This window comes from Sardina pilchardus, chromosome 8 (assembly GCF_963854185.1).
Source record: "Sardina pilchardus chromosome 8, fSarPil1.1, whole genome shotgun sequence".
NCBI classification, from domain to species: domain Eukaryota; kingdom Metazoa; phylum Chordata; class Actinopteri; order Clupeiformes; family Clupeidae; genus Sardina; species Sardina pilchardus.
In genome coordinates, this window is record NC_085001.1 from 15,638,043 (window position 1) to 15,663,547 (window position 25,505).

A 25,505-nucleotide genomic window follows, 5' to 3' on the forward strand; every position below is an offset into this window, starting at 1 on the left:
TGTTAAGACATACAGTATCAAGGATGGTTTCTGTCCGTTTTTTCCTTTTAGTGGTCCGCCTGTAACCCATGTCTTCATACTGGAGATGTTTTTGGACCTCAAGGGGGCGCCATGTTTCCAGCAGCCCAGCTCCTGGCACCTGTGAAAACTCTCACAAGGTCGCTTGTTGGAGTGTTGAAATGTAATGTCTTTGAGTAGTGGGGAGAAATAATGACTTCTTTGTGTGCACAATCGCACTCGCAAGCCTCACAAGCTGTACAAGAGACAAATGTGTTCCTGAAAGGGAATACATTCACGACAACAGGGGGGGGAGAAAAAAAAGAACCCTGTGAAACAGAGGCGTGCAGGAGAGAGGAGAGAGGTTTCCAAAGCGTGCCGAGCTCATATCCAGAATAACTGGAACCTTGCGCGTTTTCATCACCTCGTGGAGACGAAGTGGCCGTCCTTGTGCCGCCCCGAGGGGAGGCTTCGGCCCGTAAGCGGTGTCCTCCCCGCACACACACGCACCTGTCCCGGGAATGCACCAAACAAGAGCCGGGATTATTATCCATGAAAACACTGGCGGCAGGAAAAGTGCTTAGGAGCTATATGAGGAGCTGCTTACTTGCTCTTAATCTCTGTTTGGACGGAGACCCTCGCCTAGATAAACAACAGCAACGCGAGCTGCTCCTGGCTGCCTCCTGTTATAGCACTTTGTCCATTGCCTATTTAAGGAGTTTTAAGGGAAGGGCTTGATTCACTTTAGCTTCCTTTATTTTCGGGTCCTCAATATCAATCTGCAGGGTCCCGCTATAATAACGTCTTTAGAGGGTATTTTTAGGGAATTTCTTGGCAACCTCCACGCCCCTTATTTTGTGCAACAGTGGATCTGCAGTGAATCTGGCGTCAACGCCGGACCGGTCATCATTAGCGCCGCATCAGCACCACACCCGGGCCACGCCTGGGCCACATCTGTTTCCGTGGCAGCTGTTCTCTAGGTCTAACATTTTGTCCAACAATATGAGAGGGAAAGAGCTCTGTTTTTCTTTCTCTCTCTCTCTAGCCACAAAAAGCTCATTTTTTATGTATCTATCTCTGTTATATTTAGAGGGTATCCTGTTCTCCTTATTGGCGTGTGGAAAGAATCTCGAATCGTGTCCTTATTTGTCTACCCAGGACAAAGGCTTTCTGTTTTACTTTTAATGTACCCGGTGCGTTCCCTTGTTTTTGCATTTCTTAGAACACATCGTAAATGTCTCGCTCTTTGTGAAGTTTCCCTTTCGTTCGCGTCCACACGGGCCATGGAAGAGTCATGTTAATCATTCAGGTTCTGTTTTCCTCTTAAACCTTTTTATTTTTTGTTTTACTTTGTATCCTATTTTGAAAGCATCTTCTGAGAAGGGGAGCGCCAAACAACGCCATCCGTCTGTCCGAGAGAGCACACAGAAACTCATTTTGTCCAAAAAATCTCCCCGAAAGATTCCCCCGGCTTTTCGGTCCTGGTCAGTCCTATTGTGTCCTCTCCATAGCTTCCTCTCTCCCCTGATTTTGGATTAAATGGATTAGGCTTTAGTGAAACCACACTGCTTCTGAATGACTTGCTTCAATGATAAGGCCTCTGCACCCCCAACCACCCCCCTCCCCCCCCCCCCACAGGGTGCTTTCACAACTAACACACACCATCAACCAGAGCACAAGGCGGTGAGACTACCTAATTCCCATTCAAACGCTTATGCTGCATTCACATGCAAATTCACTGCGGTGATGGACAACACTGCCCAAGGGGCCTTTCTGTAGCCACCTAGCCCCAGTGGGCAATAGGGTTTGGGCTGGGAAAGGGAAAGCTGTGTGGTCCAGAAAAAAAAGAACAGAGCAAAAAAAGAACACACAAGACCCAACGTTCTTTCACTCTTGAGGAATATCCACAGCAGATGCTTCTGTCTTTGTGAGGCGTGATGCTGGGCGCTGGGCAAGTTCCTGTTGTCATGGAGTGTAGGGAGTCGAGCTCAGAGCCCCTGACATGTGGGAGTAGATGTGCATATGTCAGTGATAAAGGCAGCCCTGTGTGTGTGTGTGTGTGCGTGTGTGTGTGTGCGTGTGTGTGTGTGGTTGGGTGTGGGTGTGTGGTGGTTGTGTGTGTGTGTGGTGTGTGTGTGTGTGTGTGTGTGTGTGTGTGTGTGTGTGTGTGTGTGTGTGTGTGTGTGTGTGTGTGTGTGTGGGTGTGGGTGAGGGTGTGTGGTGGTGGTAGTGGTGTGTGTGTGTGTGTGTGTGTGTGTGTGTGTGTGTGTGTGGTGGTGCTAGTGGTGTGTGTGTGTGTGTGTGTGTGTGTGTGTGTGTGTGTGGTGGTGCTAGTGGTGTGTGGTCTTGACCATGTGCTTGCTGCTCCTTATTTAAACATGTGCATGTGGCCATCAGTTCTAAAGTGAGGGAGCAATTAAGGCGAGAATGACTAAGTGTCAGCCTGGATGAACTGAGGACCCATATGACTATCCTTAACAGCAGCTTGTGTGTGTGTGTGTGTGTGTGTGTGTGTGTGTGTGTGTGTGTGTGTGTGTGTGTGTGTATGTGTGTGTATGTATGTGATGGGCGTGCCTGCGTGCGTGCGTGCGTGCATGCGTGCGTGCGAGCGAGCGCGTGTGTGTGTCCATGCACACACTTAAAGGGATCAGGAAAGGCAGTAGGGGCCAGATCGTGACACAGCTAATGGTATTTAAATGTGATAGACATCTCTCCATAATTGGCGTGTACTCTTCTAATGCATTCTTATCTTATTGAATCATGCTGTCGACAAATGGCACATTGTTCAACGCTGGGGTGGGGGGTGGGGGGGGGCATGGTTTCTGTTGGCCTGGCCTCTACCCAATCCTATAGGAGCACAACTTTCCTCCTGTCAGATAATCCTGTGGAAGGTTGGGATTACATAATTACACGACAATACTCTTAGCTAGTGAGGATGTGCTTTAGATTACCTCTTTGTTGACTTTGAAGTTTTGTGAAGAGATACAGATGATAAGTGCTTAAACTGTTAATAGGTGTATAGAAGATAAGATATCCACGTGTTCTCTGACAGTCATATGTGAGTCATATGGCATTTAGCGTTAGTTATTTGACACCCTCTCCATTGTGGCACACTATTAGGTGTCGTTTATGTCACAACACACATCTATTTGGTTGCGTCTTGGCAAAGCGCCAACCTCCCTGTGAGAGAAATTGTAAGACTTTACTTCTAGAACAACCCCCTATTTGTTTTGTCTTCTCTTAAAACATCTATTTATCTTGCTGGAGCGTTAAGATCTCCTGCTCTCTTTTTTTTTTCACTGGGTGGTAATAGAGCGTTGCAGTTACCCGGGCAGGGGCGGAGGTGCATGTGAAAGCATCCATTCAGATGCCGCGCATGGATACTACCCAAGACAAGCCCGACCAGACGGCTGTTTGCTGTGGTCCAACAAAGATTCCTGTCATAATTCGAGGCAGTTTATCTAGCCAAGCATCGTGGCAAATGCAATGTAGACAAACTAGACACTGTGATAGCTGCCTAATTCAGCTAAACTCACGTAATGCTCAGGTGGAGTGGAGGGGGATGAAAAAACATGTTGTTTGCCGGCCTGTCCCTCGTCCTACAGTCTGCCTTTGACCGCGCAGCTCTTCCCTGCCAGCAGACGCCTCTCATCAGCACGGATTAAGGTTAACAGAGTTTCTTTTTAATGCCCCCCCCCCCACACACACACACACACACAGCCGTACAGATTCCTCAAGACCCCATAATGAGGAGATTGAGTTACTTATTTCTGACGGACTTGTGACTTACGTTGCGACTGATTCCCTCCACTGACGTCTTCCCCCTCCTCGGTGTCTTGTGTTTTGCATTTGTCCATTTGTGTCCGTCCACAGACGGAAATTAAGCGTGTTGAGTTTTGCCGATAGATGTGGTCATCATCTACTGACATTATCCTCATTACATGCAAGTACCGTGTGTTCATTTTCAGAAGCAAACCGTTTAAAGCCCCGCACTGAAAATGCTTTTAGGAGCTCCGTCTGTCAGGCCGGACAGATATTTGGCGTTCTGCATAGGGCGCCGTCTATTAATCATAGCCAGACGATTAACTTAACGTATAATGCCGAAACACGTTACAACAACAAAAAAAAAATCAATTTCCTGGCTCGCTGGCACAAGCGTGCATTTGTCATTAAGAGAACGGCAGACACTGCGTGGTGCCAACAAGCTGACAAATGCCCCGCTCGGAGCCAAATGACTAATACCTGGGCGGCATCTCGATCAAACCTCTCCAAGGAGTTGAGCCGTTCTGTAATGACTACAGAGCTCATTCTTTTTTTTTTCCCTGTAAGTTATGGAAATCCTGCCCCCCTGTTTTGGGTTTATAGGTGTTCAGCACGGGTCTCAGTAACGAGCCTTTGATTCAGATCACTGCTACTCGATGAGGATTAGAGATTAGAGTTCATTGTGAGATTTGTGTTATTATATGTGAGGACAGGCCAAGAGGAGCAGATAGTCCTGCCCACCATCAGGTTTCATTCCTGGGTGGTCTGCATTCCTCTCAGCGATGCAACGCTACACCACTATACCTTCCTCAACTGTGTGCTGTAAAATAGACTTTCTGCAGGTCTGGGTGTGAATGTAGAGGAACACATGAAACTAGAAGCATATCAAGTGGCAGACTGGGATACTGCGGCGTGATGTTGAGCAACACAAATTGATCATCAAGAGGAAGTGTTTTGATTGGCGTAGCTAAGGACATAGCACAATGATGTGTTTCATTTCCTTGCCCATTTTTTGTTTGTATGAACAAGTCATTGTAGTTACCCAGCCTCCTATTTGCATAAGCTCTGAAGGTAGTTTGAATTATGGTCTTGTGGTGCAGTAGTCATGTGTGATGTTGAAATTGATCGAGTTTGACTGGTTTCATCACTGCTTAGTGCCAAACCACACTGATTGTAATGTTGACACATTTCCATTTTCGGATTTTTTCTCTGGAGAGGAAATTAAGGTTTGAATGAAGGCTCTTGATTACTGAACTCTGTTCGGAAGGGAATACAGGGCTCTCTCGCCTTTCAGATGGTCAACTAGTTAGAGAGATGAATGAATCTCTTTCCAGAGAAGCTAAATGTGGATGGCGTATGGCTCCAACAAGGCAGCTGTGTGAGTGACTATGACATCTTTATTATGATAATTTACATGTGAGAGCTATTACAGGACAACATTTATTTGGGACTTACGAGGAAACACTGGCAACCAACAAGGCGAAATACTGTCAGCAAGATTTAACTTGAGAGATCGGAGGAGTCAGTATGATGATGGTTTTGTATGAACTCTCAAAGCATAATTGCGTCCATCTGATGGCTCAACTGTGAGATTTGGCCAATTTCCCCCCCCACAGAATCTGCTTCAAGATAGGAACTTCATAATACTTGATTCTGATGTAAGTGAGTTCATCTTTTTTTCTTTTTTCTTTTTTTAAGGGAAATGTGCTCACCTGTGAGCTTCAGAGACTTCTCAAGATACCAACCAGACCTGTAAGGGTGAAAAAATGTTTGTCTGGAAAAATGTGCGTAAGGGAATATATATATACAGTATATATATATATATATAATATGTGTGTTTTCTGCCCCTATTTTTAGCAGCATTTAATTTTCCTTGAAAATTGACATTGCAGTCGTCCACCTCAGGTAGTAAATGCTCCGAAGACTTTTTCAAGGCGTTGGCCATCAAAACACCACAAGAACTGGGCTCCAGCAGTAGTAAATTCAGGGGTGTAATATTTAGGATTAATTGGTGTGGTTTTAAAACACTCTATTAATCTGCTGGACGGCAGGAGACATGGCTTTGGACAGTGGGAAAAGGGTCTGCAGGCTCTTTATGAGAGCTCGTCAGGGACAATGTTCTTAACTCGGAGCGATTGATATTCTTGGAAAAGCCGTTTTTCAGCGTTTGAGTTTAAGGTAAATTTCATTCATCCGTATGATCTTTCAGCACTGTGTTTGTTCTGGACTGCGCAGTGTTTATCTCGATGAGACTCGATCTCCATGTTCAGACTCTGAAAGCACACCCTACCCTTTTCACAAACAAAGACGATACAATGCATAGCGTGCCCCCTCCGTTTGCATTGGCTGTTAAAATAACCATACAGTATGCTTTAATTGGCCACTCAATCCTTATTTTGTATAGATTCACTTGTTCTCAGGTCATCTCAAGGGTAGAGGCCCTCAAGTTGACGTTGTGGAGGTTTGTATATCTTATCACTTGTGTGATGCACTGTCTGGGGCTCCCATGAGAGGAAGTTATCTTGTTCATCTCCAGGAAGCGATATGCGTAATCCTCATCGCAGCGAGGATATTTGCAAGCTAATCCACCCTCCTGCGAAAAGAGTGTGCAAGGGTGTGTGTGCACACACAAGGACAGAACGATTGGATAACCCAGGGGGGCAGCACTCCACCAACTCAGGTGGTCAAACAACTGAGTCCTCCATCTTCAATGTTTATAGCGTAGGAAAGGCGATCTACACCGATGCCCCACAAAGGGTTTGTATGTCGAGCTGCTTACACACTGCCTTCCTGTATCCAACATCCTATGACAGCCCAGGAGAAGCTAGTCCTGAAAGACACGTTCTCTCCTCCTGTGTCACAGACCATAGAGGAAGAGAGGGGTCAAAGGTCACCTCTGAGGTCACGGCGTGTTCTTATGTTTCACCTCCGACATCCATGACTGTTTTTTCCCCCTCTTTTTTTCAAAGAAGGGAGCCTCCTGGTGAAGGCATTGAGTGGCGGAGTGGTGAAACAGGAAATTAAAACTCATGTTTTCAGGTAGCCCCACACGATACGGATCTTAATAGCTTGTTACTGGAGCCGGTGGGACCTCGGTGGCTGGACGTAAGTTGGTGCGTTGGGTGAAAGGAGGAGGAGGAGGAGGAGGAGGGGGGGCCCCGTTTTGGACATTCGAGAGATCGGGTGAACTTTTGGACCCCGACAGTGATGGCTCTATATTTGGGAGGTGAACCGCGGCTTGATGACCTGTGCGGCGACCTCAACACCTGCTCCCGGACCGGAATTCTGTTCCCGTATTGTGCCTGGGGCAGGAGATATGCGGCAGATATCATCTCGTTTCCCTTGTCTCTGCCCCGGCGTTTCCCTTGCTCTTATCCTCGGCTGCGGCTTTGGACTAATTGTTGGCGTTTCTCAGAAAGTACGGAAAAACAAGATGTCGGAATATCTCCCAGGATTAGTGCAGCCAGATAGCCATCTGGTCAAATGTAACTGCCTCATTCCACCCGAGATTTGAGAGTCTCCCTGATAGCTACGCAAGGAATGTCTTGCAGCTTCTAAGGGCTTTATGGGTTTCTCCTTTTAGCCAATCGACAAACATGCCACACCTATCGGAACTATTTGACATGGCTGTGAAAAAAGGGTGTTTGTTAAGAAACACATTTGAAGATTTCACCCTCTCTTCTGCTTATGTCAAGTGTACACACACACACCCACACATACACATAAACACACTCTCTCTCTCTCTCTCTCTGTCTCTCTCTGTCTCTCTCTCACTCATGCACACTCACACACACACACACACACACACGCGCGCACGCGCACGCGCACACACACACACACATACACTTACACTCCAACTCTTCAATGGTCTATATTAATTTGTCATTGTACACAAACATACATTCTGCTGACATGGACTACCAATCTACTTTAGCCTCTTTTTTTTCCCAAAACAATCTCTCTGGTGCAGTAGCGCACCAGTTCTCTTGCTCTCTTTCTTCCTCTCTCTCTTTCTGTCCCTCCCTCCATCTCCCCCTCCCCTCCACTCCATTCTTTCTTCCTTTTTGTTTCATTCTTCCCCCTCTCCTCTAATTGGCACCTCATTTGTGGGCTTCCTAATTGGTGCGGGAAGACAGGTGGCGCCACTCTGTTGTGATAATCCTTGTTAGCACAGTCTGTGTAATGTCTTTGTTTACGCTGCGTGAATGTAGAAGCGGGTGCATGAACTCCTGACGCTGTTCCTTGCCGCGCCACTCACCCATGGTGAACCCTGACGCCTCCCCCCCACGCCCCCCGACACCCTTCCAGCAACCCCATGCCCGTACCCCCCCCCCCTCCTCCTAGAAGCCCCCATAACCAAATCTCAACCTCTTGCCCGACTCACCCCCCCCCACCCCACATTTCTACCCCACAGTGCACTTCTCACTCCCCCCTGCTGAACACGGACCAGACCACAGCCAGCGTGTCCCTCCTCTTTCTCTCCTCTCTCCCCCCTTCTCTCTCTCTCTCTCTCTCTTTTCTCCCTCTTTCCACCTCACCCCTCCTTTTCCCTTCTGAGCGAACATGCTGACTGCTTTGTTGTTGTTGTTGTCTTTTTCTCTCTCTCTTTTTTTTTCTGAATGGGGAGACAAGCTGCTAGTTAGATTGTCAGACGATTGCGGTTATGAAGGGCCCCTTTGTGTCCGGGGCGAGGGGGACATGCCAGAGCCCCTGTCCGTGCCGGCGCTCAAGTCCCCTGGCCTCAGCGAGCAGCGATCATTACGCCGCAAATCACCAGCCTCCCCTCTCGCACATTTCACATGAGCCGCCCACAAACCAGGGCAACGGGCCTCCAGTCGCTAACACGTCTCAATCACCGGCGCATTCGCTACACGCTCGCCTCGTTCTGCTGTGAAACGAAGCGGCTTATGAGATTTATAGGATTGCAAAAGTCACCGCTTCAGTACCGGATCTTTGACGATGTGTTAGTTATTCTTTGCTGCAGGTTGCAGCATCGATTTTACGATTTGAAGCTGTTTTAGTTTACAGTGAGACGGTTTTCTCATCGAGCCTGTTTGAGGTAGTCTGTGCTAATCAGGGTGTTGGATGTGGCTTTGATGAACTACTGGGTGTGTGTGTGTGTGTGTGTGTGTGTGTGTGTGTGTGTGTGTCGGGGGGGTGTTTTGGCGTAAAGCGAACTTGAGTGCCTGAATGGCCGTGTGTCCAAACGCGGCGTCGGGGTGTCGTAATGGGAGGGGGCGCATTCACACTAATGTGCTCAGGCAGGTGTGGGGGTTACGGAGGGTTTGTAGGTCACCACTCTGACCCCCGGTGTCAGGCCCGGCCTGCTTGGCCGTCAACAGACTCCTCAATTAAAAGCCCTTGGTTAATGGCACCCGTCATGCCAAAGTATCCATTTTTTCTCTCTCTTTCTCTCTCTCTCCCTCCCTCCCTCCCTCCCTCTATCTCTCACAGTGCCTCCCTCTGCTCTCTTTCTGTCTCTGTCTCTCTGTCCTCCCCTCTTTCTCTCTCTCTCTCTCTCTCTCTCTTCTTTCTGGTCTGTTGGAATCTCTGCTCTTTTCTTCCACTGTTCTTTTCTTCCCTCTGTGCTCCTCTCTGTAGCTATTTGCCATCTGTGTTTTTATCTGTCTCTCTCAATCAGTGGACTTTCGCACACAAACCGCTGCTGCTCTGACCTTGGGCGCCTGTATTCCTTTGACCTTGTCTTCCGAGCCTGTGTTTTTTTCCACCGCTCTCTTTTCTTTTGTCTTGGAAGCGATGAGTGAATACTGATACTACTGTAAAAGTAGAAGTGCTGCGGTTTATAAAAGATCTTTGAAACTCAGGCACTGTTTGCGGCGTCTTCACGACTGCAAGAACTGGACACCAAATGACCCTGCGCAGCAGAGCTACATGCCCATAGTCTGGGCTGTTAGCTGGGATTTTACTCTATTGTATCACCCTACTCTATTCGCATGTCCTCACTTTGCTGTCCTTGACCATAACACCTTGCCCTAACCGGATGCGAGCCAACATTACCGATAAAATATGTTTAATTACATTGTTTTCAATTGGAGTGTCCTGACTGAAGCAACGCAACGTTTTGAGAGAACTTTTGTCGGACTCCCTGTTTCTATTTCTTTTTGTCGCTCGCTTTGCTCTGCTATTTTGAATGAGAAACATGGAAGCCTGTGACGCAATAGTGGGGCGTATTTAGCGGATTCAGTGTCGACAGACAACATTGACAGTCGCTCGCTTGGATCCGGTCAGGACACGGTGTAAGAAGCTATGCGCTGCACTGCGCTACACTGATGGGGGGGTCTTCTAGCCCCCAGCTGTGGGTGTTGAGCCACATTAGGGTTTTATGGTTTTATTTGTTTACGCGCAGTTTGGTCGGCCTCATTTGTGTCCCGGCCACAGTAGTGACCAGCAGCCTCAGCAGGCGTGTGAGAGCAGTTAGCGGGAAGAAGCCCCTCGGGTCGTTGAGAGTTACGACCCAAGACACAAGCTGTGAACAATTTGATGCCAGTTCATTTGTGAGGCAATCATGTGGGCGGGGACCTCTGATCAGTGTTTGTCTTGAGCAAAGTAAATACAAACAAAAGCGTTTATTAGAAGAATAAACACCGTGTCGACTATATCCTCGGCTCTCTGTCTTTAATAATTAGAGCCTCCGCACATGGCAAATTCATGTTGTGATTCTGGTTACACAGACGCTTAATTTCAGCTGCCAGTCTGTATACATTCCTTCCCTCCACATGTTTCCCTGATTTGTCCCAATTTGCCGAAGGACCCCTCTCGCCGGCCGCTGTTTGTTTTCTCTGTGCCGTGACTGGACTTTGATGGGGCACGTTCAGCCGGCAGCGTTCGGTGCTCAGAGCGCACAGAGCGCACAGAGCGCTGGGAAAGGGGTCTTGCCTTCCTCCTCTGCACTTCCTCTGTCTCCCCTTTCTTCTCGTGTGCGTGAGGGGGGCCCTGTTTCAGACTGTAGGATGAAACCCAAACAAAACAGGCTTCTCTCAGACCTCTCTGAACTTCTCTCTCTCTCTCTCTCTCTCTCTCTCTCTCCTTCGCTCTCGGTGGCCTGTGAGGAGGCCGCTGGCCCTTTGATTGCCCCCCAACGGCACCTCTTTACCCTCCATGCTCCGGAGCCTCGAGTCACCTGACCCTTGGTCACCTAGCCCCGAGCCTTGTGCTTGATGGGGCTGAAAGGGATTAACTCCCGGCCTCCCGGAGAAGGAAGCTGCGCCTTCATCCAGTCTCCTCAGTGGCCTTGGTGGGCTCTCTCTCTCTCTCTTTCTCTCTCTCCCTCTCTCCCTCTCTCTCTCTGTCTGTCTGTCTGTCTGGGGTATGTGCTGCAATTAAGTCGAAGGGGAGAATTTCAAAGAGAATGGAAGAAAGGGATAGAGAGAAAAAGAGTAACAGAGATGGAAAGAGAGAGAGAGAGAGGGAGAGGGGTGTGGGGGGAGGTCTATGCATTTCTTCTGTCCCTCTTTTTTTAAGGGTGGAATTTGGACTTGTGTGGGGGGGGGGGGGTGTTCAAGGGTAAATTTTGTTCCAGTTTGGTTAAGTGGAAAGGTCACGTGGGTTACGGCTAGGTGCGAGGGGCAGAGGTGAGCCTCTAAATCTGCCCTCCCTCACACCCTGGACGCCCCAGGGGGCACAGGACACCCTCCGCCTGCCCCCCTTCCACTGTCCAGCAGAGCCTCAGGCTGTCCACTCAGCCTGCCCCATGGGTCCTCATTGTCCACCACAGGAGAGCTGGAGCTCGGACCCCACTTTCCGTGTCTTTGTTAAGCAACAAACAAGGCCTGACGATGCCGAGGTAAGAGTGGTAATTAGCCGAGCTACAGCTGGAGGATGGTGGAGGCGGATGAGGGGAGTGAATGTGTGGCCAAGAAAAGAAAACAAGCTTTTTTCTCCCAGATCTTGCCCGTCCAATTATTGATCAAAAAAAAAAAAAGAAAAAACAACTTCACACACATCACGGCACACACACAACATACAGTACACAACTTGTCGTCAGTCGTGGCGGCATTTTGTGCACTTTGAGGACATCGGTGTTTTCTTGTTTTCTTTGTAGCTTGTGTGTATGCTGGAATGTCCTTTTCCCCACTGTAATGCCCAACTGGGGAATGCATTGAGCTGCGGGTCCGTTTCTCTTTCTCTCTGTCTCGGGCCATTTGTGCTTTTTAACGCTCTGTCCTCCTGTGAGGCCTCCCAGCGTGTGGGAGAGCCATTAGGCCTCTTCACGACCAGGTGAATGGCCCGACAGGTGGCTCGGGGGTGACGGGACCACCAGAGACGCGCCACTGAAGCAGCTGCCCAGCATTTGGGGTGCCTCAGCCTTGTTTCTTTTTCTGCCACAGCAAAAGGAAAAAACCAACATTTAGGGGGGTTTGCACATCACACATGCTTGAATGTAAAATTGTGGAAAAAAACATTTGGCGAAGTGTTTGAAAGAGTTTGTTAGGCTCAGTAGATTTTTCATTATTTCAAGTAAAAGGGTTTCCTCGATGCATTCTCAGACACTATTCACTTGTTGAAATGGCACATTTTTTTAAAAGACATAATGGTGACAAACCTTCCTTCAATGCCCTTTTCAGTGAAGCAGCAAAGCAAAAAGAGCAGGATTCCAAAGCGAGAAAAAGTACAGCTGTGTGTCTTGGTTCTCTCAGCACCTCTTCTGGTGCATTTGTCAGGCCGTTTGTGCTCTGTATTGAGTTCCTCGCTTAAATTGGTGTTCCTCTGCTTCATGAACATGAATGGAAATGATGGAAAGTGACAAAGAGAGAGAGAGAGAGAAAGAGATAGAGAGAGGGAGAGAGAGAGGGAGAGAGAGAGATGAAAAAGCAGGGTGATACACCGGTTCATTTGTGATTGTGCCCCCTCTCTGAAAGCTCGTCTTCTGAAAACCGTGAGGTGGGGGGAGAGGAAGCCCATTCAGGCAAGCAGGTATTGCCATGCAAATTGGATTCAGCTGGAACGGATTTACCCAGATTAAATGTAAACTGTTTTGTCATGTAGAAATTAATAAGCCCATTGTGCATCCGTCACATTTGCAGTTGTATACTACATCTGTAAACCCGTTTTCTTTTTGTGGGCCGCATTCTCTGCATTGTCCAGTGTTTTTTTGTGTGGGTGCGAATGGGGAGGAACAGTTGCCTGGACAAGGTCATTCAGGATTACCTGAATTGGTAGTTTATTACTGTGCTCTTTTCTTTTCTTTTTTTTGGGGGGGGGGGGCATTGAAAAATAGTTCCAATGCCTCCCTAAGCCCCGACAGATCCCCTTTTGGTGGGCCGGACCGCCAGAAGAGCTGCAGTTGGAGCCATAGATAGAAGGCTATAAATGGCCCTGGGTCCTGCATTGTAGTGGAGGGGGGAGTGAGAGGGGGGAATGAGAGGGGGGGGGGCACAACCTTTAACGGAGGGACATAACAAGCGCCGGGCGTATTGTGGCGAGAAGACGATGAAGTCATGGCTTTGCCACGGATGGCTTGAGTTGATGTATGTTCTCTCACAGGTGTTGAGCGATACCGTGGCAAAGGTGAGCGTCTGGAGCTGCCAGAAATGTGCAATTCTGAGCTTGTAATCAAGTGTGAGAGGAGAGAAAACAAAATAAACATGCATTCCAGTGTGATTTTAGAAGGCCTGGCTCACTCTATTTCTCACTCACATGCTCGGACCGTTCTGCTTTCTCTCCCTCTCTCTCTCTCTCTTTCTTTCTTTCTTTCTTTCTTTCTCCCTCTATCGCTCTATCTCGTTTGTTTTCTCTCATTTTGCGCTCATTGTCTCCTTGGTGACCTTGGCCGTGAGGATTGTGGCGTTAAAGTGTTTCGAGCGAGTGGCAGACAGACTCAAAAGCACGACTCAAAACATCTCAGCCGTCTCATTGAATGCCATCTGCACGTACGCCCTACCACACTGACACCTTTGTCCGAGTGAGACCAAGGCGAGCTTCAAAAAGAATTTAAGAACAAAGATGACTCGGCTATTCACACAAACTAGAAAGCAGAGTGTAAGGAACGAGAAAAAAAAAGAAACGCTCAAACAACAGAAAACTCATTCTTACTACTCTTTGAAACTCACATAAAAGGTGAACTATAGGATTCCTATATGTTTGTGCCTTGTGGCTTGCAGTGCAAGAGTGCTCGGGAGTGAAGTAATGCAAGTTTCTCATGAAGTGTCTGTTTGAATGGAGAGATTGAAAAGATGAGTGAAAGAGCAGAGAGAGAGAGAGAGATAGGTTTTGGTGTGAGAGAGACAGACTGTGACAGACAGAGAGAAAGCAGGCAAAATCCATAGTGATGGAGCAGATAGAGAGAGAGAGAGAGAGAGAGAGAGAGAGAGATAGAGAGAGAGAGAGAAAGAGAGAGAGCAATTGGAGGGAACTGCAGTCCGAGTGGGAGTTTATTAAGCTGGCCTGAGACAAAGGAAAGTACCATGGCCCCTCCTCTGCCCTCAAACTTCTCCAACTACCACCCCCTCCCTCCATCTCCCTCCATCCCTCCCTCCATCTCTCCCTCGCTCTCTCCACCCCAACCCCACCCCCCCGCCACGGGCCTTTCAGCCCGGGCCTCCCCTCACGCTGGGCACTTGATGGATGCCCCCAGACTTCAGAGGGTTAGAGCAGGCTGGGCCAGCGAGCGGGCAGACGGGCCCCTGGCCCTGGGCAGCGTGTGGAAGGAGGTCATCCTTATCGCATGTAATCCAGCGGGCAGAGCAAATCAGCGGCGACACTCACACACCGCACAAGTGAGAACAAGCCTCCCTCTTCGCAAGACACACACGCACACACACACGCATGCACACACACACGCACACACATGCGCGGGCGCTCACACACACACGCATGCACACGCGCACGCAAGCACGCACACACACACACACACACACACACACACACACACACACACACACACACAAAGACACATGCATGCACTGTCAGGCACGCACATACACTCAGACATGCAAACATGCACACACACACATGCACACACACACACACACACACACACACACACACACACACACACACACACGCACACACACACACACCCCTCCTCTGCTGGTGTGCGAGTGTGAGGGAATCTTGTTGCTGTTTTGCGGAGGCTTTCAAGGCTGTACGTGCCTGGAATTGCATATCGGTGGGGGGAGAGAGAGAGAGAGAGAGAGAGAGAGAGAGAGGAGGGGGGCGCAGGGCTGGGTGCGGGGAGGGCGAGAGGGACAGCATGCGAGGGGGACCCAGCAGGGTCCGACGCTGGGGAGAGAGAGAGAGAGAGAGGGGGCACCGAGGCACAGGGGAGGCCAGGATTGTTTATTTGTTAAGTGATTTTTCTTTAGAAAGAGGGTGTCTATTGTTAGCCACTAATGATCAGCCAAGCGGAGTGTGAGAAGAGAAGCAGAGGCAGACTGGTAGCAAGCTAACACAGATGAAGTGAGACAGGGACAGACACAGCGAGAGAGAGAGACAGAGAGAGAGAGAGAGATGGAGGAACAGAAAGAGAGACGGATAGAAATCAGCCCAAATGGAGGAAGACGAGAACAGAAGCTCATCTGATGTGTGTTCTCCCCCTTTTTCTGCTTTTGTCAGCTGCTCTTGTTGTTTACTTTTTCCATAACCCCACTACACTAATTGCAGCCTTGACCCCTCTGGTCCTCCTGTTTCCCAGCTGCCCCCTGGTTTTGTTCAGATCTGACTTGGCCCCGTTTACTCGTGCAATAACTCAATAATCACCATGTGCAGACCCACTCACTCTCCACCTCGACACGGAACCTCTCGGTGAACCGCTCCGCGAGCTGGCGAGTGACGGTTTTCAGGAGACTTTGGCTCCGAAAGTGGAAGAGTTGAGCCGCTACAGAAGAAGGGAAGAAAAAAAAAGAAGAGAGGAAAAAAAAGGGAAAAAAAAGGAAATGACCTACTATTGTGTTACACTCAATTTATTTATTATTAGAAATGCTTTTGGCAGAATTGATGTAATCTCCGTAATAGCCGCTCTAATCGGCTTAACTTGTTAGGTATAAAAAAAGAGGGATAAGGGCGTGTGTGTGGGGGAAACAGCGGATAAATCAGGTGTTGTCGGGCGCTCAGAGGGCCCGAGGGTGGGCGAGATTGGCAGGGGAGGGCGGTCGGTGGTGGCAACCCGATCCCGGGCCGAGGTGTGGCACCGACAGGCGCTCTCTGCTGAAAGGAGGAGGCTCCTGGAGGAGGCGCTCGTAACTGCCCCCCCACGCGCGCGCTAGAAGGCCCGTAATCACACTGTTAGCGCTCATAAAAGCCCCCCGAGGCCAGTCCGCAGGTGGAACTCAGAGCACAGTGGCCCGGAGGAAGAGGTGGAAGAGGGGAGGATTCAGCGAGAGAGATAAAAAAGATAAAACGATGACTGATGAGTGAGGGACCTTGGTGCCTGAGAAAAGAAAAAGTAAGAAAAGACCATCTCTCGGCAGGTTCACGTTTTAGCTCAATCTCTTCCGTGAATGTGGATGCGGTGGGATGTCTATATCGATGGCCCCGGTCTGAGCTTGTGAGAGCCGGTGGCTCCTGATGTGAGCCTGTTTGTCTGTGTGTATAAAAGCAGTTTATGATGCTGTAAACGCCCCAACGGTGCGGCTTGGTTCTGCGGACGCGTGCTCCGTGTTCTGCGTAGCCTGTTCTGGTTGTTCTCAGAGGGACCAGGGAGTGGAGTGATTGACCTGTGAGCTCTTACTAATGTTCTCCATCTCTCCATCACCTGACGGAGAGAGGCTGGGGGGAGTGGGGTTTTGAATGTTGACTATGGCTTTCACCGCCCTCGTCATTGACACAGCTCTGAAAAAGGGCACTGCAAGCAAACTCCTTTAGGATGATAGAATATCTGTGAACATGAGCAGAAAAAATACCATGGAACACAACTGTCACGGAACTTTGTTGTCAGCGTCCCAGGTGACCAGAACTGTTGTTCTGTTCTATTTGGAAACTAAATGAGAATCCGATTCTTTAAAAATAAATAAAAGGCACAAAGACGGTAGCCGTATCACTGGTGCTGTGGCCATGCCATCCTCTTTCCTGAGGGAGTGATAATGGCACTGTTGTCACTCTCCCCGCCTCTTGCCCTCACACTCCGGCCCCTAACACACCATCACCCCCACCCCCTATACCGTGCCATACCATGCCCTTCCCTGCCCCGTATGTCTGCCCCTACCCTTGCCACCCCACCCCCCCGAATGAGCCTGGATTCTGTGGAGGACAGAGGCGGCTGGTGGGTGAGTGTGTGTGTGTGTGTGTGAGTGTGTGTGTGGTGTGTGTGTGTGTGTGTGTGTGTGAGAGAGTGTGTGTGTGTGTGTGTGTGTGTGTGTGTGTGTGTGTGTGTGTGTGTGTGTGTGTGTGTGTGTGTGTGAGAGAGTGTGTGTGTGTGTGTGTGTGTGTGTGTGAGAGTGTGTGTGTGTGTGTGTGTGTGTGTGTGTGTGTGTGTGTGTGTGTGTGTGTGTGGGTGTGAGGTGTGGAATAAGGGCCATGCCGGTGGCAGAGGGCCAGGCAGGGCAACAGGGATCAGCTGCTGCTTTGTTGTCTTATCCACAAGGTGTCTAGGGAGAGAGGGGGCTGGCCCTTCTACACAGGCGGCACTGTGTGTGTGTGTGTGTGCGTGCGTGTGTGTGTGTGTGAAAAAGAGAGAGAGCGCGAGTGAGCAACTCAATAACTCCCTCTCTCCTCCCCCTTTCTTTCTCTCTCTCTCTCTCCCTCCCTCCCTCCCTCCCTCCCTCTCTCTCTCTTTCCCTCTCTCCCTGTCTCTCCCTTGCAGCTGGGCAGTCAGTGTCGGAGCGGCAGTGATTCAGGGCTGCTGTGTGTTTTGTGTGGTGTGGAGTTTCTCACACCGCGGAGAAGAGACACTTTCTCACTGACACACACACACACGCACGCAGACGCAGAAACACACACACACACACACACTCTCGGAGGCTTTTTGAGCACAGCACGCGGAGGCCGGAGCCTCAGGGATTTACCTCATCTTTCGTCCGGCCAGTGGACGCGCGCACAGACAGACAGACAGACGGACGGACGGTCAGACGGACTGATGGACAGACGGGTGAAGATGGGAGCGCGGAGGGACGGCGCGTGGCGGACTCCCCTGCTGCTGCTGGCACTGAGCGCTCTCCTCTCTCAGGCGCAGGGTGAGTAACGGAACACTTCGCCTTCTTAAAGAGTTTTTCAGCGCAAAAAACAAATCGCTGTCCGTCCGCTCATGTGTCTCTTGAGCGCGAGTTCTGTTGCCCCTGCGACCGCGTTCGTCAACATGTTGTGTGAGAGGGGCGCAAAGTGACACAAACTTTCACGGTGGATGTCGCGCTGCCTAGAGGAGCTGTGTTCTGAGTTCTGAGTCTGATAGTTGAGTTAAAGTATGAACGTATTAAAGCTGTTGTTGTAACGTGTTGCTTGTCCAGATGGACACATCGGTCGGATGCATTTTGTTTGGTGTATCTGCTTCCCAGATATTACGTAACTTGTACTATGAAAGAGCTAATGTAGCGGGATAGCAACAGGTTTTTTTTATATTCAACTTTCAAGCGTGATGTTTAACTGGTGCACAGTATATGCGGGTTATGCTGGAACCCTACTTTTTTCTGAGAAAAGGTTTCTTTCACGAGAAATTGATAGTTTCTGTTTTTGAGCATAGCCATGGCATATTGAAATCTACAGAACTGTCCAAAATATTGATACACCATTCATTCATTCTTTCTTCACTTTATCTACTGTGCACTTTTCAGCATTTTAATTTTCTATTTCATAGATCGTATATTGATTGACTGTATTCGGATTTGGTGTTTTTGTTTTCCGTTTAAAATGGCGAGAGCTGGTGATATTTTGCTGCTGAAGAGGTCTACTTGTGTTTTGCTCATTGGGATGTCAGTTGGGGCGTAGCCGCCGCTTGCTGTGTTCCTCTCTCCCTCTCCGATGGGGGGCTGCCCACTGAGCTCCGATGAGCTGGTTAGGTGGGGAGGGGGCTGGAGGATTTGGCCATTCAGCTGTCTGACACTTGTTTGACACACAGTTGGACTTCCAGCTAAGAAATCACTCAAGCTCGTAGCTCCAGGGCACTGGTGGAGGTGCACTCACACACGCACACACACACACACACACACACACACACACACACACACACACACACACACACACACATGTTTGCACACACAGAAGCACAAGCACAAGCACAAACACAGAAAACACACGCAACACACACACACACACACACACACACACAGAGGCACAAATACACACAGACATACAGAAAACACACGCAACACACACACACACACACACACACACACACACACACACACGTACAAAGACATTTGGCCCACTCTGCTCCCACACACAGGCTCACAGCTGTGCGTTTAACACTGCTTCGGCCGGCTCAGCAGGCCCTGGGGTTAACGGGGATGACCCAGCACCACAGTGCATCAAAGCCAGTCTATCTTAGGCCAGCTCAGGCTATCTTTGTGCAGAGAGAGAGACCTCCCTGGGTCTCATTCACAGGAGCTGTCTCTCAGAGCCGCCCTCTCTGCTTCCAGGGTTTTTAAATCAAATTTAGCGCTGATAAAACATCTCCGTGGGTGCTCCGAATCGTACTCTCGTCGTCTCAACTCACAGCAGCCGTTACGTAAGCGCTTGTTTACTTTTTCCGGGCTCCTCATCCAGAAACGTTTGTTTTGTTTTGTACCAGCAAAAGCAGCGTGAAGAATCCGCTGCGCACTACCGCTGGACTTTATATAGACTGTTTTCAAAAACAGCCTTGCAAGCGCGATGTTTCTGTCTGTTAGAATCTCAGGGCATGACGGCCTCCGATTAAAATGAATAACTGAATGCATAATTGTTCATAATTGTTTACTTAACACGAGAATTGGTCCATGACGCCAAGATTTATTTTAGGTAGGGACTCGGGAGGGTAAAATCAAATCAGCGCAGACATCTCACCGCGTGGTGCCAAATAGTTTTTTTGTCCTCCTTCGAAATGGTAAAGAGCTTTAGGGATTTGAAGGCATTTGCAATGAACACAGCCTCATGACAACTACTAATTAAAACACTTCATACTCACAGTCGGTGATTTAGCTTCTTAATTACTGTAATAAGAAAGACAACATGCACTGTTATAATTACACTTTAACAGGATAGAATTAATGAATTTGTGACAAACCACACACACATGAAAGACTTGAGTCATACAGTATCCTGTATATTTTGATATTTTGTGCAATTAAGTATTTTGTTATTAGACTTTACTGACTTTCGCCTTTGTGTACATGATGCACTTTAACTTCTCAACCCCGTCGATTTTTTTCCCCTTCATGCAACAGCTTTAAAGAGCTCCCTCCCAGCAAGACTCTCATGTCTCGAGCAGCACCGGTCTGTGTTTGGACTTCTGCACGTAGAGCACCTGTCCCTCCGGCACTCTGTTAATTACTGAAAATACCAACATTAGTGCACCACCTGCAGGTTACACAGGAGGGAAATCAGCAAGCTACTCATACTGTATGAATATTGAATGAGTCCCTGAGAGGCTTTGGCTTGAGGACGGATCTGCAGGCCGTGCGGTGGAGAACTTGGTTGTGCATGGATGGCAGTTTGAGTGGAATGGATTGGTGTAGTTGTAGTCGATAATCAGCGAGCACTCAGCCGTGGCTGAGAAGCCGGTTGATTTTCACAGTGCGTTTGGTTTGGTTGGCGTCGTGTCAAACGTTCGCATCAGACGGAAGGTTTCAGCAGTCAGAGTTCGCAATCAGAACATCTCTCCTTATGAAATGTTTTTTTATGCACCGTGTAATCTCGATGAGGAGACAGAGACAACGGTATGTTTACCCACTGAATTCGTTTTGACGCAAACCACACACCCACTATCAGGGAGTTTGGCGTTGTAAATAACTATCTCTGTTATGTCTTACAGCTGGGGCACGCAGGTTAAGAAGGTTCATACGTTTGCATGAGCTTTTATGGTGCTGTTGTCCAGTCCAGAGAGGTAGTTCATAGATGCTCAGAGGCAAATACTGTAAGATCATGGGCACTTAAAACACTTTATTTTACAGGGTCCTTTTTACTGTGTATCCACATAATGTAAGTATAGTGTAACAACCTGTATTATATCATGTATTTATGTTGTAATGTACATACTTAATGTATTTTTGCGTACCTATATCATTAGGACGCATTTAATAATAAGTGCCCTAACCCTAACCTAGAGGTCACTTTGGCAAAGTATTGTAACAAGTGCTTCCTACTACATGTGTACTGATGATCTGTAGGTACACAAACATACATAATGTATAGACAGCTGAAGCACATGATGGTGTATTGTGGTAGTGACTTGCAGTCTGACTGCAACTGGTCAGTGGTCAGTGGATATAGAAGAGGAGGAATGTATAGAGAGGAAGGAATGCAGGAAGAATGGTAGAGAGAGAGAGAGAGAGAGAGAGAGAGAGAGAGAGAGAGAGAGAGAGAGAGATTGAGGCATTGAGGGAGGAACAGAAGATGCACCTGTGTCTCTGAAATAAGGCTTTCATGTGTGTGTGTGTGTGTGTGTGGGTGTGTGTGTGTGTCTGTGTGTGAGGAAGTTACATTGTGTGCATACAGTATATGCATGAACTCAACTCATCTATTGGTTGATTTGCATCTGATCTTGACTAAATTGGAATGTCCCCAGTGCTCTGAAAACAGCTACAGTACGTTCTGAGAACGCATCTTTACCCCAACACAGCCATGCTCTGTGAACGCATCTTTACCCAAGCAGCACAGCCGTGCACTGTGAACGCATCTTTACCCAAGCACAGCCGTGCACTGTGGGCATCTCTCCCCCAGACTACAGGGGCCTCTCACACTTAGAGCAGGAGAAGACTCCTGTTTGCACCAAAATACTCCCTCCACCTCCACCTCCACCTCCACCTCCACCTCCACCTTGACACGAAATACACGCCGCGGAACAGTAGTCACCATTGGCTATACCAGTACACATAATCAAGACTCAACCCTGCCACTAAGAACCCCCCCCCCCCATCCAAACCCTAGGAATATCATTATGTATCAAAGGGTGGGCAGCGAGCAGACACAATGTAAACCCCCCTGACGCCCTCCCCCTGCTGCGGCCTATTATTCTTTCCCCCCGCTCTGTGATGGCTAAGTTACGCCTCATGGGCCACGGGCACCCGGCCCGACCCCAAGCCTCCTATTTGGGTTGGAGGCCGCCGCGGCGGAACGTTCCAGCGAAACGTCCCTCCTCGTGTTCATTTATGAAGTGCAAGTTTATCACTCGTCCCCCCTCCGTCCCTCTCCTTCCCTCCTCCTCCCTCCCTCCTCCTCCTCCTCCTCCTCCTCTCTCAGCACCTTCAAAGTGTCTCCCGGGAGATTGTTTTTGAGGGAGAAAAGTTAGCGTAATGAATCAAGAGAGAGTTTGTTAGGAGCCAACGAGGCCGAATCCAATGATATAAATCCATATTATGACTGCCGAGAAGCTCTGTTCTAACAGCTATTGGCAAAGTTTGAAAAAATATTTGAACAGGTTTATGATGAAAGACCTGGCCCTGGCAATGCAGCGCATGTAAAATAACAAGCGTTACTATACTGTTCTCTTACCGTTTATTTATAGGGCTAGGGTCATATGTGAAGTATGCCAGTGAAGGCTTCACACCTTTTGCTCAGAAAATAGACAAATATTTTCGGCCCCCTTCGCTTAGAAAAATATTTGGAAAGTAATCTAAGAAAAGAAACGAAAACAAGGTATAAGATAGCCAGGGAGTGAGTTGACAGCTACCACTCAAGCTCATGGCTAGAGCCCTAAAATGATCTCTGTCCATCTGGTAAAGAAGAGAAGAAGTGTAAGAAAACAAACAAGGTGTGGTTGCCCTCTGAGGGGGTCAGGAGGATTTGAGGTCAGGGTGTGAGTATGTGTGTGCGCGTGTGCGTGTGCGTGTGCGTGTGCGTGTGCGAGTGTGCGTTTGTTCGTGTGTGTGTGTGTGTGTGTGTGTGTGTGTGCGTGTGTGCGTGTGTGTGTGTGTGTGTGTGTGTGTGTGTGAGTATGTGTGGTGTGTGTATGTGAGTGAGCGTGTGTGAGTATGTGTGGTGTGTGTGTGTGTGTGTGTGTGTGAGTGAGCATGTGTGAGTATGTCTGGTGTGTGTGTGTGTGTGTGTGCGTGTGTGGAGCAGTGAGGAGTGATGTGGTGATGGTGATGGGGGGGTGAGGGCTGATTGAGGGACAGCTGGCAGGTGCAGGCCCGAGCCTGGCTTTAGGAGAGCTCCAGCGCACATTGTGTGAGAGCCGAATTGTTCGCTGGATGGGGTGATAGAGGGGTAGCGGTCAGGGTGTGTGTGTGTGTGTGTGTGTGTGTGTGTGTGTGTATATATGTCTGTGTATGTACAAGCTTGTGTGTGTGTGAGTGAGTTTATGTGTATATATGTGTGTGTGTGTGTGTGTGTGTGTGTGTGTGTGTGTGTGTTTGTGTGACAGAGTTTGTGTGTGTGTGTGTGTGTGTGTGTGTGTGTGTGTGTGTGTGTGTGTGTGTGTGTGTGTGTGAGTTGGGGGGTGGGGGGTTGGTGCCGGGTAACATAAAAGTGTGCTGTGTGTCTAAACATGGCGTGCTGGAGAGAGGGAGAGATTTCCGGAGAGCCATGAGGCACAGTGGGGCTTTTTGGCAGCGGACCCTCCAGAAAGGTTACTGCTGACAGGAAGCACAAGCTCTCGTTTCAGGCTCACTTACAGGCAGAGAGGGGTAATACCCGTGCAGGGCGCTCTCTCATTCCCTCTCTTTCTTTCTCTCTCTCTTTCTCTCTCCCTCTCTCTCTCTCTCTCTCTCTCTCTGACTTTCTCTCTGTTGTGTTCCCGTTGAAACCTTAGTCACAAGCCAGGTTTAGCTGGTTTCCCACGCACCGGCGTAAGATTTATCAGACGTGACGTCACAGACGTCCGCCACTGCACCGGCTGAACTATCTCCACACGAATTTCAAAGCATGTTACTCATTTCAAACATCCCACCCTGCCTTCAAATGATGTCCGACGGTGATCCTGAATCATCTTTTAGCGAGATTGTAGATTGTAGCAGCGCTCTTCTAATCGCAATAATCCGTTCCTCAAAGAGTCAATCTTTTCGCCGATCGTTTTCTCTTTGAGGTTTTTTTTGCCTGAGAGACTGTGTCGTCCCGCCATGTTTGTAATGATGGAGCTTAATCGAGCCCTAGTGAGCCTCAATTGGAGCATGAGCGCCGTCGGTAGTTGGAAAACAATTTGCCGTGGATTGGTGCTTGGCTGCCCACCCCCCCCCCCCCCCCCCACCCCCTCATGTGTTTGAGCGATTGGGCTGGAGCCTCCCGTGGCATGGCATGTCATTCTCTAAATGGCGCGAGTGCTCGGACTGGAGTCTGGTCTGGACGCACGGCAAACAGAAGCGCATCCATTCAGCCTGGAGTGACCCCCCCCCCCACACACACACACACACACTCACACACTCACACACACACACACACACATCACCCCCCATGTGTATGGGTCTGTCTGTCTGCCTGCCTGACTTCGCAAACATTCGCAAACTGCTGCGCTAATCGGCGCTGCGGGGTGTCTGGCGGCGGTGTCTCCAAATGGATGGAAAATGACTGGCTAACTGTTAGATAATGACCTGAGCTCCGTACCTCCCTCCCTTACTCTCTCTCTCACTCTCTCTTCCCTCTCTCTCTCTCTCCCCCTCTCTCCTCTCTCTCTCTCTCTTCTCTCTCTCTCCCTCCCCTCTCCCTTACTCTCTATCTCCCCTCCCTCTCTCTGCTTCTTACCTGTGGGAAATAAACATGTGGTGGCTGTTTCCAACTCCCCCCCCCTCCTCTACTCCCACAGGCACCTTAATCCCGCTATCAAGCTTCAGCTCGTCAAATTCTCTTTGCTCTTTGAAGAGCAGGCAAATGAGGCGGGCAGCTCCCAGGTAATCACTGGCACGAGCTGCCAGGTAGGCAGGCGAGAGAGGGCTAATCTTTGTGGTTGCTATCAGCGCGGGGGGCAAAGAGTAGCGTCACCCCCCCCCCACCTTCTCCTCCTCCTCCTCCTCCACTCCACCACATCCACCCAGACCAACAGCCCACTGGGAGATAAGCTCCATTGTAAGAGCTCCCTTTTGTTAATGGAATCATTTATTGAAATGTCAGGGAGATTTAAAGCTCCCCTGCTATACGGTTCTCTGAAGGTGGCGAGGGGGCTGAAATAAGACTGCATCGTCACCCCCTACACAGAGCGGAGAGAGGGTGAAAAAAAGACACGGGGTGCCTCTCATTCGTCTTCCTGTATATCCTCCCTTCCTTCCTTCCTCGGTCCTCGTTCCCACTGATCTAAATAAAGAATGATGGGGCGGCAACAATGGGATAGTCTATCCAGTGCTAGTTGCTGTATACATCAGTGGGAACAAGTCTGGAGGACCGAGCATCAAGGATCGAGGAGGGATGTTGAGAGAGGCCCACGGTAACCCTTGTGTTTACATGTTGGGGTTACGCAGGCTAATCTCTGGCCGTCGTTAATAATACGTTATGTTCACGTGTGTTTGGATTGGTCCGCTGTTGTGCGGAGGGAAGAATCTGCGTCACATCTGCTCTCGCTGGAGACGAGACAGCTAGAGGTAGGAGCACAGAGCAGATGTGAGCACGTTCGGCAAAATGACTACAGTTAACAGACATCGAGCCTCCATGTATTGAAGTTGAAAATATTATATATAGAAACTGACAAGCGACAAATATCCTGAAAAGCGAAAACATAACCACCTTTACATCCAGAC

General features: G+C 49.1%; 1 protein-coding gene across 1 annotated transcript in view; it reads left to right on the plus strand.

Annotated features, from left to right (window-relative positions):
- Positions 1 to 25,505, plus strand: part of bmpr1ba (bone morphogenetic protein receptor, type IBa) — a 50,571-nt gene that overhangs the window by 1,959 nt on the left and 23,107 nt on the right. The window contains exon 2 of the mRNA XM_062542951.1: positions 17,519 to 17,888. Within this exon, the coding sequence (XP_062398935.1) occupies positions 17,792 to 17,888 (97 nt within the window). The 5' untranslated portion in view covers positions 17,519 to 17,791. The remainder of the gene's footprint in view (positions 1 to 17,518; positions 17,889 to 25,505) is intronic.